The sequence below is a fragment of the Schistocerca piceifrons genome, chromosome 2, assembly GCF_021461385.2.
Source record: "Schistocerca piceifrons isolate TAMUIC-IGC-003096 chromosome 2, iqSchPice1.1, whole genome shotgun sequence".
NCBI classification, from domain to species: Eukaryota; Metazoa; Arthropoda; class Insecta; order Orthoptera; family Acrididae; genus Schistocerca; species Schistocerca piceifrons.
The window spans coordinates 150602204-150619484 of NC_060139.1; the positions used below are offsets into that span (position 1 = coordinate 150602204).

At 42.2% G+C, this 17281-nt stretch overlaps 1 protein-coding gene across 1 annotated transcript in view; it reads left to right on the top strand.

The window, feature by feature from the left end:
• Positions 1–9515: 9515 nt before the first annotated feature.
• The window catches only part of LOC124775209 (homeobox protein OTX1-like), a 71645-nt gene continuing 63879 nt past the window's right edge, over positions 9516–17281 (top strand). Inside the window, exon 1 of the mRNA XM_047250048.1 lies at positions 9516–9903. Coding sequence (XP_047106004.1) covers positions 9516–9903 — 388 coding nt within the window. The remainder of the gene's footprint in view (positions 9904–17281) is intronic.

Genomic DNA, 17281 nt, shown 5'->3' on the forward strand with positions numbered 1-17281 from the left:
TTTCAAGGAGACTGCCGTTGGTTTCAAGGACACAACCAAAATTCTGGCTACTGCTCACAATTTTAATCTCCTCGATATTGAAAAGGTACGTTCATGTTACTCAACAAACAACAAATTGCTGTCGTCTGAAATCTGTGGTCAGACGTGGCTTGAAATTCGTAGGAGGTCCGGGAATTAGCTGAGTATTAGGTTTCGTGCTCAAGTTCTAAGAAGAGGCGGAAATACTATCGAGACTCCTTAAAGTTATTGTAATCAAAATATTGAGAGCAGCATCAACAGATAAATGTAAGGAACACAGAAAGTTCATCTTACAGTCTAATAATTACTTAATATTGAAACCGTTAAAGCTCTACGTACATACTCTGCAAGCCACTTTGCCGTCCATGGTGCAGGGTGGATTCGACGAGGACTCCCAAAATTGGATTTCGCAAACAAAAATGTTCAGATGTGTGTGAAATCTTATCGGACTTAACTGCTAAGGTGACCAGTCCCTAAGCTTACACACTACTTAACCTAAATTATCCTAAGGACAAACGCACACAACCATGCGGGAGGGAGGACTCGAACCTCCGCCGGGACCAGCTTTCGCAAACCGATTTCCCAGTAGTGAGTGCTTCTGGACAGTCATGTAAACTCCTCAAAATCGATTCTGGAAATCCGCTTCTGGTAGCCAGTTTTCCAGTACTGCAGTCGATTTTCGCTCCCATGTATATGCAACCGATTTTGAAACGTGCTTGGGCTGTCAGGTTTCCTCTTCTTTTCAAAAGTTTTCGACTAATATGGACGGAGTGGCTTTTTGCACAGTGAAGGATAAGTAGAAATATTAGACTGAAGCTGTTTGCACGTCGCCCAATTGAAGAGAAATAGCGACTGTGCTGACTAAATCATGAACTGTAACAGCTGTTTTCCAGTCGTCATATATAACAGTGCTATCAAATCCGCTTCAGACCTTGACATGAAAACACGACAGTGACAAACGGTTTCCGAAATTCGATTTTCGTCTTTCGGGAAGTGTGTCACTCGTAAACGTAGTGTGTGTACGCATCACTAAGGGCCCCAGTCTAACTGGTATACCTTATTTGTATAGTTCATACTCGAGACTTACTGTAACGGGACATCCTCCTCTAGCCTTACTTTTTCTCAACAGTACTTGTCGAAACCAGTTTTTTGTTGCTAATTTTGGACAGGCCTATATTATATCAGTTGCTTTTCTGAAAACTTTCATATAATTTTATACACAGTATTTTACATTTCAAGCTAAAATTTCTGAAAAGGAATTAGTTTATAAAATATTTTAGTTTCCATCTCATTATCGATAAGAACTATTTGTGAATGTGCAGTTAAAATTATTTTTTTAGAAACATCTGAAATTAAGAATTATTTGCATATTTACAAATTTCTATTATTAATTACACAACCCTGTACCGTTTACTATTTTTATTTCTGGATTCATTTATGAAATAATAATCGAAATTAATAATGTAACAAAAACTAGTAGGAATTCATTTGTTAAGAAAAATTATAAACCTTTTGGAATATTATTATTCTCGCAGAGTGTGGGAGTCGTAAACTTGCCTCTGGTGTGATCGGATGTATTTTTCTATACATAATCGGTGCGAACAATTTAATTCCGACATTGTTGAAGTGAAAAGTCAACATACTGTATGATATACTAAAATTTGAGACGATCAGTGGACAATATATTTACGTAAAAATTCTGCAACAACAATCTTCCAGTTTACTTAGTTCAAACCAACCGAGTGGACTTGATTGTTAGATTTTCAGCTTCAAGAATCTGACCCCTAGTCAAGAAGAACTGGAGACATCACAACATGGCAAGCTAAGTGAACTTGAAAGTTTATTGTAATCTTCAGTCCTACCTTCATAAAAGACTTTGCTTATTAATTACTTGGAATGGACATCGTTTAATGTGGACAATAGATGGAAGAAGGAAGGAGAGGGGAGATTACAATCCCATGAGCCAACAGAAATTTTGAACAGTATTCCTAGAACAAGCGGTTCTCTAGACATCAGAGAATTTCATAAGGAATGTCAAAGGTTTTGGTAATATAATAACTAAAGTTTCAGGACAAAAATGTAAGACTAAAGAGTAAACGTATCACTAAACATAATCAGTAACATCATATAGAATTAGGTTCAGGCACACTGCAGAAAATTACGTTTTCTACTAATAAGTTTAGGCACGTTGTGGAGGAGGAGGAGGAGATTAGTGTTTAACGTCCCGTCGACAACGAGGTCATTAGAGACGGAGCGCAAGCTCGGGTGAGGGAAGGATGGGGAAGGAAATCGGCCGTGCCCTTTTAAAGGAACCTTCCCGGCATTTGCCCGAAGCGATTTAGGGAAATCACGGAAAACCTAAATCAGGATGGCTGGAGACGGGATTGAACCGTCGTCCTTCCGAATGCGAGTCCAGTGTGCTAACCACTGCGTAGGCAGGATGTCTGAAAGAAGATGGACAAAGAATGTTGAAGCAACTACTCACAAAAATCCCAGACTGCATAAATCTCGAGAGCGTTGAAAAGTTACTGCCACCCCTGTCTGTGATGAATATAGTGGGAAGGGAAGAGTAAAACATTGAAGGAATACAGCTGATTCTTTGTCAGGCACAGGACCCCCCCCCTCCCCCCTAGCAGTCGCCATGGGACTTGCACTCCTGTTAAACATGGTTACAATTCCTCCACTGTTTGACTTGGATCCCTTGTTGCTCATTGCACAATCTAGCGACCATCTGCTAATGTATTTGATAGTGTCCGGCACGTCCTTTCCTTCGGGTAGCTGTACTTGCTGTTCGGAACGTTCCCCATGCACGCGAAACTACGCTGTGAGCAACAAGAAACTCCTGGGCTACACTCTTCAAACTTCGTTCTTCTTCCAATTTCCCGATGATTCTTCCTCTTGTGAAGTCATCCGACTGTTGCCTCCCAGTCGCGTTGTAATGAAGGAAACCACAACAATGCACCGTAACTGCTCGTTGATTGACATACTCTGTCTTTTCTCGTGCCTTGTACGACCAGCCACATTTGGCGCTGTAGTCATGCTGACATCACGCCGTGTGACTTCCTGCTTTCTGAGCACGTCTGAAAAATCTCTGGCTTTCATTCATTTTCACCAAGCCGCCAATATTATTACTTTATCTATCTGCAGAGCAATGTATTTTGAAAGGATGTGAGTGCAACAGTCATAAGTGTGATAAAACTGAAAATACTAGTCCGTAGGCACTGGTGCATGTCAGTTTTAAAAGCTACATATATTACTCGTCTCATCACAACGACAATCAGTAAAGAAAAAATGACATTTGCAGGTGGCACTCAATCATTTGAACTTACGGCCATTGTCAAAAGTACCTCGTAAATACAAGATCGAACATAGCCCCTTCGTTATACGAAGGCTTTTCGGAAAGTAAGATCCGATCGTGTGCGAAATAGAAACCACAGTGAAAATCCGATGAACCTTTGCATTGCTGTGTTGGTCAACGTCTCTAGTATAACTGTCGATCGCGTCACGACGCTCTTTCCAAGTTCTGAGTCCAGAGAGCACCAAAGACGCCTGAAAATTATTGTCTCACGCCAAGTATGAGGATCTTGTAGGGTATTTCCCCCGATGTCATGTAATCCACATAACATAACTGTCATGCGCTTCATTCTTCATGTCAACTCTGGGCAATGAAGATGCTCTGACAGCGTTTTCGAAGGGAAGTGTTTGATCACCCACAGTCCTGGACTGGCGCCCCCTGAGTCTCTTCCCTGCTCACATGAACGCTGGCTATGACGACATCATTTCGGCACAGATAACGAGCTGCAGACCCGCGTACAGGAATTACAGTGAAATGAACACCCTTAGCTAGTTACAGGCGTTGACATACGTCAACGGGAACAGATGAAAATTTGTGCCGCGACCGGACTCGAACCCGGGATCTCCTGCTTACATGGCAGACGCTCTATCCATCTTAGCCACCGAGGACACAGAGGATAGCGCGACTGCAGGGATTTATTTAACTCTGGCATTCCTCCCGCGAAACCCAAATTCTCAACGTATTGTCCCGCACTACATTCATAGTGCCCCCGCCCATTATACTCATTACTCGCGGCGCGTTACCGATTCCCGTAAGAGTTCGGGCTCTGTTTCTGCATTCGCACAGGAGAAGAAGATGGGTCAAGTGGCCGGTGAGCCTTAACTATATATAAACTAAGATGGCATCTGTTCTTTCGGACATGTCCGAAAGAACAGATACCATCTTAGTATATATATCGCGTAGAGGGTTGGTGGGAAGCAGACGCGGCTGCCTTCTATTACAAGTGTATTAGAAAGTTCGTACGATGCTGCGAAAAATGTCTAAGTAGGAGCGGCAACTATGTAGACGAGTAGCTGTCGGTGCTGCAAATAAAACATTTTTAATATTCAGAGTGGTTTCCGTTTCACAACAGATCGGACCTTACTTTCTGAATAGCCCTCTTACTTACCACCCACCCTTTGAAATAGCAGTTAAGTTGAAATAAAGCATCGCATTCAAACAATATTCAGCGTAGCAGAAGAGTAGCTGTCTGGCTTAGTTTAATTTTGCTCTGTAGTAGTGGAGCCGGTAATAGGGGGAGCAGCGAAGCGTGAAAGAAGCAGGGGCGTCCACAAAACTGGATGACGATTACGAAAGGAGGCTGTAGGAACTACATAGAGCATAGCTGCAGCTCGGTAGGCCTCGGGCCATGTGTGACGAGGATGTGTGGTGGTGGCGGGAGTGGTCGGTGGCTGCTGACAGGGGGCGTGGTGGGCGGGGGCGTGTGGGGCGTGCGGGCTGCCAGCTGTTTGCCGGCGCCGCTTTGAAGGCCGCGGTACACACGGTGCAGTCTGCACACGTGCGCTGCACGCGACGGCCACGGGGGCGGACAGCTCTTTGACGTATGAGGTGGCAACTACCAGCCTCACACCTCCCACACCACTTCTGCTCCCTCGGCAACCTGCTGTACGCGATTTGCTTTTTTTGTAAATCTCAACTGCTGTTTGTGAAACTCAAGAAATGTTTGGGACTCCATGTTCCGTCGTTGCCGTTGCGTGCTCAGGGTGGAAGCTGACCGTTTTCTTTTGAAAGAAATGTCCAGTCATTCGCATTATTCAGTTTAGGGAAACCAAGAAATCCTATAACGTTATGACTGGATGGATAGTTGTAGCCAGTTGTACACGTTAATATGACCACCTTTCAATAGGCAGAATAACCAATCTTTGCAGCGCGGGCCATCACGAGGCGTGCAGGAAGAGAGTCAGTGAGGTTCTGGGAAGATACCAGCAGGGATACGGAATCACGCCGACTCTAGTGCTGTGGCCGGCTAAATGAGATGGGGCCCCTCCACGCCCGCACCAACGTGGTGACCAAACCAGAAGTTCTACTGTCACCTCCGTCAACATGTTAGTTATCTAGTAAGTGGATCACAGGATGCTGGGCTGTGATGTTATCCGTGCGTCTGGGTAAGACTACGCATTAACACGGTCGATCAGGTGATAGATAGTGGAGGAAACGCGAGTGAGGGTAGCGATTTAAAGAGCACAGGGAAAAAAGTTCCAAGACTCGTGCTGTGGGAAAAAACCTCTGCGACAGTGGGATGGGTCGTAAGAGCAGTAGTGGCTTACTAGCTGCCATAGCTCATGCATGGTTGGATTTGTTAGTGTGCGTATCATGGATCATTACCGTGACAAGCGATGGCGATGTATCCCAGTTGCTGCAGCCGCTACATTCCTGGAACAATCAAGATCGTTATATAGTAGTGGGAGATCGGCCATAGATCATCTCACTGTGTGGGGGATGTGTGGAGCTTGTCTGCATGCAGTGTACGGTACGGCTTCCCTGCGTGGTGCCAGTTATTCGGCAGTGTATTCTAGCTGGATATCCAGTAATGGCGTCTGATTAACAGTACCGTTGTGTTTGCGTGTGCTTGGGCTCGGTTGACGATCCCTGGTGCGAATGGCGTTATCGATGTGGTCTCATACATTCTCGATTGGGTTTAAACCTGGGAAGTTTAGTGGTCAGGGGAGTACTGTTAACTCTGGTGCTGTGTGACGCGTTGCATTTTCCTTCTGGTAATTCCATCTTGCCGAGGATAAACAAACTACTTGTGGGGGTGGACATGGTCCCCAGGGATAGATAGGTACTTGTGTTAATCCACTGCAACTTCCAGAATGACGAGAACACCTTCTGGCCTGAACCCTTTCGACAATTGTTGCTACAGTGTGTTTGCTTTTAGACGTTGCACGCCGTACACGCCAACTGCCATCTGACCGATGGAGCATAAAACGTGGTTCATTTGGAAAGGTCACCTGTCGCTACTCAGTGGTCCTGGCGTGTAAATTCCGCGCTTCGTTGTCAACGAACAGCAGTGAGCCTGCTGCGGTGGCCTAAGCGCAGCAACGCTCTCAGAAAACTCATTGAGGAGACATTGTTAGTAGCTCCTTGTGTAAGTAGGCTGTTTAGGTTTTTATGTTGGCAACGCCATGTAGCGCTCTATATGAAAATCACTGACTGTGCTGTGTGCAGTCTGTGGCTGGTTTGCATTGTTGGAATTTGCTATTTTAGTGTTGGGCTGCTGGCTGTTAACAGCGCGTAGCGTTGCGCAGTTGGAGGTGAGCCGCCAGCAGTGGTGGATGTGCGGAGAGAGATGGCAGAATTTTAAGAGCGGACGATCTGGACGTGTGTCCGCCAGAAAGAGTAATTTTGTAATACTGGATATTATGAACTGATATATATATATATATATATATATATATATATATATATATATATATATATATATATAATGACTTTTGAATACTATTAAGGTAAATACATTGTTTGCTCTTTATCAAAATCTTTCATTTGCATAGTATGCCTATGAGTAGTTAGTGCCTTCAGAAGTTAGAATCTTTTACTTAGCTGGCAGCATTGGCGCTCGCTGTTTTGCAGTAGTTCGAGTAACGAAGATTTTTGTGAGGTAAGTGATTCATGAAAGGTGTAGGTTATTGTTAGTCAGGGCCATTCTTTTGTAGGGATTATTGAAAGTCAGATTGCGTTGCGCTAAAAATATTGTGTGTCAGTTTAGTGTTGATCAAAATAAATAGAGAAATGACTGAGTACGTTCAGTGCTGCTCAGGTGTTTGAAAATCAAATAACGTAAGGGGTTTATCAGCACAGTAATTCATGAATTTTACTAAGGGGATGTTTCAAAGTATATTGGAATTTAAATATACTGATGGAAGAAAGCGCAGCGCCAAAAAATACATACTGTACGATAGTGTAATTTCGGGAATACATTTCTCTAGCTAACATATTTAAATGTTTAACATTGCAAGATCACAGGTTAATGTAAGAGTGAGATATGCCATTGCACTAGGGAAATGCTGGTACAATAATAACCACTGTAACCGCCAGAATGTTGCATGAATTGTGCTGTACACGTGTCGGATGTCAGTTTGAGGGATGGAGTTCCATACCTGTTGCACTTGGTCGAGCAATACAGGGAAAATTAGCGCTGTTCGTTCGTCGATGACTCTGGAGCTGTCGTCGGATGATATCCCATATGTGATCGACTGGAAACAGATCTGGTGGCCGACCATGCTACAGCAACATGTCGACACTCTGTAGAGCATACTGAGGTACAACAGCGGTATGTGGGTGAGCATTATCCTGTTGGAAAGCACCGCCAATAATGCTGTCCATAAATGGCAGCACAACAAGTCGAATCACCAGACTGACTTACAGTCAGGGTGCACTGGATACCCACGAGGTTGATCCTGCTGTAGTGCGAAATCGTCACTGCGTCCGTGATTTTTCATCCTCGTGGCGGCGCTGCTAGCGCCACTCTTATGCAACAGGCACGAAGTCTGAAAAGACGTCATTTTTCTGATGTTGAAACACGGTTACCAATTTATGTCGCACAACTCCATTTTTTTGGTCACCAGTGTATGTAGGAGACAGCTTTCCTTTCGCCTGCGGACGGTGTAATGTTGATGCATTAAGTTGTTCTGCAAGCGGTGCTGATATTCGAGACAATAAGACCGGGTTAAAAGCTGTGAAAGAGAATTTAAATAAAAAGAAATAAATCAGTATATATTTGGGCATTTATTTTTAACATTGATCATTGTTCCGTTAAAATTTCAGCATATTAAACTTGATTCATAACTAAATTGGTGCCTTATTTAGGATTGTGAAAATATAAGTTTGTAATCTTACGGAACACATCAAATATGGAGCCAAGATTGGGAGACTGCATACAACACTGCAATCATAAAACAACACACGAAGAATGTTGAAACATATGCAAGAGGAAATTAACCACAACCAACCGATTAAATTTTCACCCAAAGAAGTTACGTTCGTAGCGCAATCCTCTCTGTTATGAAATTACCACACACTGGTATACTAAATTCATACTAACTCTCTGTGAAATCTTCCCAAAAAGAATAGCTGAGGGCTACTTTGATGATTACACCACATGCTTCACGTGGTCAGCTTGGTTTACACAAAGAGTGTAACTCCATAATAATTTTGATAATTAAAATAAATTACATCGAAACTCAATTTACAAAAGAAAAACATCAAACTGGTTACTATCGTCTTACTATTAACCTGATCGGTCAAAAAATTGTATCAGCACATGGTACTGGTCTCACAAAGTACGCCCCACGTGGGTTGAACGTAAAGAAAAGTTGCTATATTGAAAAATATTGTCAAGACTAGACGTTATAATCTCATGCACATTCGCGTTTAAGATTGATAATCTTAGAGTTACGGCTCATCAACACGTGGTTTCACTTTACTCACAAAGTAGTGACAAAGCAACTACTGGAAGATATTCTGAATTTCACACTCGAAATACACTGCATTGCAATTTAAGAAAACATGATATTTTAGATGTAAACCTGAAATAAAGATGATTAAATTTTCAGTTAGGCTGAACTTAATAAATCCATTGTCCTACAGACTTAGCAGAGACGCGCTTAGCCAGAGATATTACTTCAGGCGCTCACCACAGACCGACTGCCGTGGGCCCTTACCGAGGGTGCTTCACAGATACAAACGAAAGTGACCAGAGAGGCAGCTTCCTATACCAACATGACAAGGGACGGACAGGACCATACAAAGAATAGAAACCTTTTTGCTTTTAGAAAGCGTAGCTAACTGTTCCGACGTTGGTCCTACTATTCTCTAGCAGACAGGCTTGTCTGCTACCATCGATCATGCAACTAGAAATACATTTGCTCATTCATCCTTTCACACAGAAGGAAAGGGGGATGACAGTATCTTATCATATACAGTATATAAAAGAAAGCGGATGTAGGTTCCGTATGAGACTGTGTGACATGAATTAGATATAAACTGTGGTTGAAACTGTAGTAGTGCGACAGATCGTTCTTGTTTGTGTGTAAAAGTAACACGTTCCACTGCTCAGTCTCCTCCCAGATAGTCGGAAACACCACAGTAAATGTAGAAGTGGAATGTATGCCGTAAATGACAACAGTTTTAAGAAATTAACATGAAAGGAATCAAACAGAGACCTTTCAACGGGCAGCTCCGCAGCGCCAGCAGCTGCGCCGGTGAGCTCCCCCACCCCTCGGCTCGGCCGGCCACTGCCCGCGGCAGTGTTTATTGGTCGGCCGGTAACAAAGAGCAGGGGCGACGCGCGGCGCGCTGCTACGCGGCTCGCGGCGAGGAAGCAATCCCCGTGCCAATATCCGCCCCCAAATCGCCCTCATTAGCGGCACCGGGCCTCGCCACGCCACGCCAGGGCAGAACTGAGGCCTCAGCGCGCGGCCGCAGGCCGGCCGGCGCGGCGTCTCTCTGGTCAACACGTGGCCCTGGCTGCGATTCCCACGCCGATCACCACCCCGCTACTTTTGGCAAAACCGCGCTTGGATCCAAGGGTGAGAGGAGGAGGAGGGCGTCGCAGGGGTCATAACACTCATCGCAATATACATTTGCTGGATTCAGTTACCGTATTTACTCGAATCTGAGCCGCACTATTTCCCGGTTTTTGTAGTCCAAAAAACCGCCTGCGGCTTAGAATCGAGTGCAAAGTAAGAGGAAGTTCTGAAAAATGTTGGTAGGTGCCGCCACAACTAACTTCTGGCGTCGAATATACAGGGTGAAAAGTATTTAAAACGATAACCTCTGGGAGGTTGTAGGGGACATCAAAACAAATATTTTTCCCTAATGTCATTTTTTCCTATGACGGTTATTTAAACCGGTGGAGGCCGTATTACGCTCTTCAGTTGTTAGATTGGGTATTACGATCTTCAGTTGTAGGCAACTGCTGTCTACCTCTGTAGTAGTGCATTGTCTCTGTTTACTAATGGAGCGATATACCTGGAGTGAGTACAATGATATGGTTGGTGCGTACTACGTAGCGCACGACAACGGAAGAGCTGCACAGGGGGTTTATCAACAACAATATCCTAATCGCCGTATCTCGCCTCATACGACCTTTGCTGCTGTGTACCAACGTCTGCGTGAGACCGGGTCATTTAGCAGATTACTTGGACAGGGACGCTGTCTCACGGTAAGAACGCAGCAATTTGAGGAAGCTGTCTTGCAGCATGTGGAGCGGGATCCTTCAATCAGCACTCGTGCAATCGCACGTAACATGGGGACGAATCAGACGAATGTAAGAACAGTTGTTACGTCCATTTCACTTACAGCGTGTCCACTACATGGAACCAGTTGATTATCCACCAAGAGCACAGTTTTCGCAGTGGTACCTGGAACAGTGTGAAATTCATCCTACATTTCCATCCTCTGTGTTGTTTACCGATGATTCGGGCGTGATGGAGTCTTCAACATGCACAATTCGCATGTTTGGAGTGAGGATAACCCACATGCCGCAGTTACTAGCGCTCATCAAGTGCGGTTCTTCGTTAATGTGTGGGTCGGTGTTGTTGGGGATTGTTTAATAGGGTCGTATCTGCTACCTAGGCCATTGAATGGCAGGCACTATTACAATTTTCTCGCCAGAGCACTGCCAGAATTTCTGAAAGACGTCCCGCTCCTTACAAGACAACGCATGTGGTTCCAACATGACGGGGCGCCGACAGATTTCAGTCGTCGTTTGCGTCGATTCCAGGACCGACGGTTCCCAGAAACGTGGTTGGCAGAGGTGGTCCTGTACCATGGCCTGCTCGATCCCCAGATATGTCCCCTCTGGACATTTTTGTGTGGGGAGAGATGTGCAACCTTGTTTACGCAACTCCTGTTGCATCAGAAGAGGATCTGGTTGCCCGGATAGTAGCAGCAGCAGGAACAATTCAGGATACTCCTGGGGTTTTTGCCCGTGTCAGTCAGAACATAATCCGACGGTGTAACCTTTGTTTACGTGTCAATGGAGGCATTTTTGCAAATCTACTGTAATCGAAATTGGGTTGTGTTAATGTATTGTCTCTTGGTCATAAAAAAATGTAAAAGTGTTTGTTGGTTTAATTAATTGGCCGCCAGAGAAATCTTCCTCTACCGGTTTAAATAATCGTCATAGGAAAAAATGACATTAGGGAAAAATATTTGTTTTGATGTCTACTACAACCTCCCTGAGTTTTTCGGTTTAAATACTTTTCACCCTGTATGTAGCGCTACACAGGCATGCTTTCCAGGCACAAAGATAAATACTGGCGCCAAAACCTCTGCGTCAGTAAATAAATTAAAAGAAAAGGTAGAAGACTGTAAACATAATGTCATGTATTCTTTCGTGTTTGCTGCTATCTCATTTAAATCCTGTCTGCCTAATAAACTACGAAACAAGAGTGAGACAACAGCAAACGCTGAAGACTATACATAAAATGCCATGTTTGTATTCGTATTATTCTTATGCTGAATAGTGATACAGTCAGAAATGAAGCGCGGCAATTGAGTAGATTTTTAAATCTAAGATGACTCTAATTTCTGTTCAGAATGTCATGTACTAAAGAGGCGCCTGTAAAGATTTTTCAAACGGAGAAAAATTTTCGATAAACTCTCGTTCAGAACATCTTATATCATACCCAATCTATTATTTGGTTCTTGTTGACCATTATCAAAGAAAGCAGCAGTGTAAGTAACAACAAATAGCAGTCTCTTGCCATTGTTTCGCTTATGAGACAATTCCTCTCTTCTTTTTTATTGTAAGCGGCATTAGCGCGCACAAAAGCAAGCCGTGCCACGAGCGGCGATAGGTCGTAAACACTCATTATCAGAATGCGACAAACAATGCATGACAGATTAAAATAATGCAGATTCAGCTTAGAGTGAGGTAAACACCTATAACAAAGAGAACGGCACTTATCAGATCAAAGCAAAATAAGCAATCGATTCAAACCAGACGAAGCACGTGAAAAAGGAAGGGTACCCGTACAAATAAAGGCGGAGCGTCTGACACATAGCAATGGCTACTTGATAAAGCTTAACTGTTAAGCTTACGACTCGAACCAAACTACTGTAGCTGTATCTTCATCTCTTTGACCTAAATTGTGTCTCATATTACAATGGACCAACTTTGTTTCGATTTGGAGGTGCGGTCTAAAACTTTTCTCCCTCCTTGAATTTCGAGTCTCAAATTTCAGGTGCGGCTTAGATTCGGGAAATTTTTTCACCTTGATTTCGAGTCTCGTTTTTCAGGTGTGGCTTAGATTCGAGTGTGGCATAGATTCGAGTAAATACGGTATATTTTTATACACATTAGTTTCCCAATTTCACAGCTAAGTTAGGGAGAATAAAGCAGTATGAAAAAAAGCGTGTCGAAAAATGGAGGGAAATCTAAAAATTACAAGATACGTACATTACAGGATAATTTAAAACATTGATCCAGGAAATGTAGAAAAAATTTCTTTAATTTCCGTTAGTGATTACAAAACGTTTGGTCCTGACACTGTCGTGTTCGGCACAATTGTTCAATCCATTTTGCTTCTTTCCCTAGTTATTTTGTCAGTTTTATATTATTTCATCATATTCACAATCTCGTAATTGAACTCGCACAGGTTATTATTATTATCTAAAATGAACACAAGGACGCCTCAGGATAGTACATTTTCACTTAACCCTACCGTTTTTAACAGTTGCAAATTTGACTTTATTCGTGTATTTAGTGTGTTACATTTTATCACTATAAAAACTTACACGCTTGGTAGGTCCACTGTAGACTTTGCTTACACTATTCTTCATTTTATTGTATTCTATACAATTTTATAATTAACGAATATGTATAGACTTACGGTAATGGCATGTAACGAGCTTACGTATATAAACACATCTTGTGGCAAATGTACTCCAATTTGTCATGAATAGCAGCGATACAGACAGTATGACTCAGACGACACTGTGGCCTAGTTTACACAATATTTTAGATATGTTCGTTTTATGTGTATTTTCGACGATGCCACTATGGCTTCATTATGTTAGGACATGTTGTATAGCAGCTATGCCTCGTCATACGTTAAGCGCATGTTTCCGCAACTGTGGAAGCCATACTTCTCATTATTATTATTCTTATGTAGTATTCTGCCTAGTGGCAGCTCTGAGTTTTCGTACGGAGAATTTCTGATGCCAATGTTCCCTGTGTTCAGCTTCTTGCTTCCGGCTGCTGTACCTTTTCCCATCTTTCATGTCATCCAAAAGTTGAATTCTTCTTCTTCCTCGTCCTGCCGTTCCTTTAATTTTCCCATCAATGATTTCGTGTATGAGTCCTCCGTGTCTAAGAATGTGTCGGACCCATTTGGCCTTCCTCTGAAGAATTGTATTCAGAATGTCTTTCTTCGCTCCTTCTTTCTCAGTACAACGTTATTCGTCACCCGATCGGTCCACTTGATCTTCTCCGTTCTCTTCCAGCACCATATTTCAAATCTTTCAAGGTATATTTTTTTTCTTTTTTCTCACGGTCCACGTCTCCGCTCCTTACAGAGCAGTGCTCCAGGTGTAGCACTTCACAAGTTTCTTCCTTAACTCCAAGCTTAACTTGCTGATCAGCTTTTTATTGAATGCAGTTTTGGCCATAGCGATTCTTGCTCGAAATTCACTGTCACCAAATTTCCTTTGTCACCAAGTTTCCCAAGTACATGAACTGTTTCACGTCCTCCAGTTCTCAATTGTCGATAGTTATCGTCAAAGGTTTCTCCCTTTTTCATATCCACATCACTCTTGATCTTTCGATGTTGATTTTCATGCCGTATTTCCTTCCAGTTTCCACCAACTGGTTCATCATGTGTTCAACTTGTCTTTGATTTTTAGCAAACACTACCAGGTCATCACCATATTTGATGGTATTTATGAGGCGTACTCCTACCCTGAAGATTCCCCGTCCTTTCAAATCTTCTCTCGCCAGCCATTCCCCATACAGTTCAAGAGACTCAGCGGTAGACAACACCCTTGTCTCACGCCTCTCCCTATTTCCACTCTGCTTGTTTCTCCATAGTTTAGCCGCAATTTTATTCTTTGTCCCACATACAAGTTGAGAATTAGTCTCCGGTCTCATTATGAGAGATTTTATTGTTTTAATAATTAAAATATCTGATAGTTGTGTTTCAATCTCCCGTTTTGTTGTAGATCTGAAGATGGTCATTGCTGACCGAATCCGGTAGTCTCACGGCCAAATTGTTTGTTATCGTTGACGGAAATAAATGTATTCTGCCTTCCGCTCATTTACACACCGGAATAGCCAAATCTGTAGATCTGTATTTATAATAGTAGAGCTTAGTGCAACACAGATAATGGTGAATGCGCATGTAGTTGTGAATTTTTCGGAAGAATGGCTTTGAAATGCTACATTTTCCTGAATTACAATTCGTGAACATAGCTCTTGCTTCTTCGTATGCCCACTTTAAAAGCGCGTTTGAAATTTTAGCTTCGTCTGACATATCTTCTCTTCCCTCTGTTACCAAAATCTCTTCATGAATTTGCTGGCCTGCTTCTTGCGTTCCTAAGTCCACTATTTTCCTGTGTTTTTTCTTTTTTCTATTTTTCTTTTAGCTGTCTCTGCGAATGTGTGATTTGCAACTAGGATTCCAGACTGTGGCATTCATTTCTCATATGCCCTACGGAACTTGTTCTAACCAAGTTATTTTTACTCTTTTTTTAGTATTTATTGAGTTAAGCGCAGTTTTTTGTTAATCTGGTGTTGTCCATTCTGTAGATACCACCATAGAACTTCTATGTATTGCATCAATACTGTGTATATTTCTGTAGTTTTCTGTAATTTATATGCCATTTATAATAGTAGGACTACATATTTGTCAGTATTTTTCGCTCTTTCTTTGCGATTTAACCATTTTTTGAGTGGCTTCCTAGAGATGTAGTTTGTTAGGCATATAGTGCTCCTGGCAAGACAACTGTTTTGTAATGCCGAAGCTTCGCATTACGGAATATCATTCGATTATTGAAGTGATTCTAAGTTATTCTGTACGATTTCTGGATTTTGGTGGCTCTTTTTCGGTTGGCTTTACTGTCTAATCCATTTGGTACTATGAAATCACCACATGGAGGTAGCATCTCCATCGAGTCAGATCATCTGTTATTGGAAACAATGCTTCTGGAAAATAAAGTAATTAGTTCTTGCAGAACTATCTCGAACAATTGCACTGTGTGAAGAAAGGACAACAGAGCCACAAGTGGTTGCTTAGGTGTATCTGCATAGCTGCTGTCAGTTTATATCGTAGCGTAATCCGGCGATAGTTCACTCGATCGTTCGTCACAGAAAAAAGCTAGAACGAACTATAGTCACAGCTTTTATAGGTCAGAGGTAAGGAAGTGCTCGTCAACGTTATTAGAAACTTAAAAGTAGTTCTGTTGTTTGCGTCCTTGCAGTCGCTTGAATTGAAACAGGGAAATGAAGAAATTTAAAATATCTAATCTGTAAAGGGGTAAGCAACGACAATTTCATGCGGTTGTATACGAAATTCATTGACCATCTTGATCACACTATCGTTATTATTATCACGTCGTCTGTTCGTTACTAATCATCATGGTAATTCTGTTTACATCTATAAGCTGTCAGAAAAGATGAGATCTTCTTAAGAAAACTGTAATGCCTCATTTCAGGCTACTACCACTCTTATTCAGTTAGCACGTAGACAGAGCAAAGGAGAAAGTGGGAGAAAACTTAAGCAAGATGAACGACATTGCTAGGGCAACAGATATATTTCTAAGGTTCACCTCTTCGGCCAGGATGTACGGAAGATTAAGAAAAGCTGAAGAAGAGAATGGACAGCCAACTTAGCACAGAATAAGGCTTATGAATAAACGCAGCCAACATGAAAACAGTGAAGAGTAGCATCAAGAAGCATACGACTTCCTTAACATCAAGAAAGACGTATTAGCGCAAAAAGTGGAAAAATTCTGATTTCATTGTTGTTAATATCAGTTATTGACGGACCGAGATTTGAACCAGTTACCTGAGGAAGCCTCCATGCCCACTGCCAACTCTAACTTTTATTCTGAATTCTGCATTTGAGACCAGTTTCCATGGTATCAATTTATGTCATTACATCTTCTTTGATATCATTCCCTTCAATCGATTTATTTCATTTCTGTGAATCAAATTAAACTCTTATCTAGAGAGTAAAGTTATGTATGAAGGCCTAAGAGGGAAATACGTCAGAAGTAGATTAACAATGGCACAGAAATTCTTCTTAGAAAAAAGAGCTCTTCTGGAATAAGATACTGAAATGGAAATTAGTAAGAAGTTACTAAAAGTGTATGTCGGAACCATAGCATTGAATGTAAATAAGACGAGGACCATCGGGTGACCGGAGGAAAAGAAACTGGAAGCGATAAGGTTAACAACGATGTGGAACGACGAAGTACGAAACGAAGAAGTACTAAAATAAGTAAAGACGAGTAACATCTAGCTAGATGAAAGAGCAGAGTAGTGGAACATATGCTGTGGAACAGAAGCATAACTACCTTGGCTTAATGGGATAACAGGGGGGAAAATAATACGAGCAGACAAGGACTAAAAGACGCGAAAAAATTTATACAGGAAAAGATGGAGAACATCAAAGCACGTAGTAGACCAATGAGTTTTTAAGAGTCAATTAGCATTGGCAAAGTGGTGGGATTGGAGTATCATACAGCATCACTAAACATGTGGATTTTAAGATGGCTAATTAACAAATGAAACCAGTCATAGAAAGTGATTATTGCAGTAACAGCTGTTGAAAGAAATACAGAGCCTTTACTGGTCACAAAACACGTCAAATATCTGGTAACATCGGAGCTTATGGGAGGATGTTCGTAGATGATGCTGTGGTACTTAGCAAAGTCCGACAGACTACAGGAAAACCTACAGAC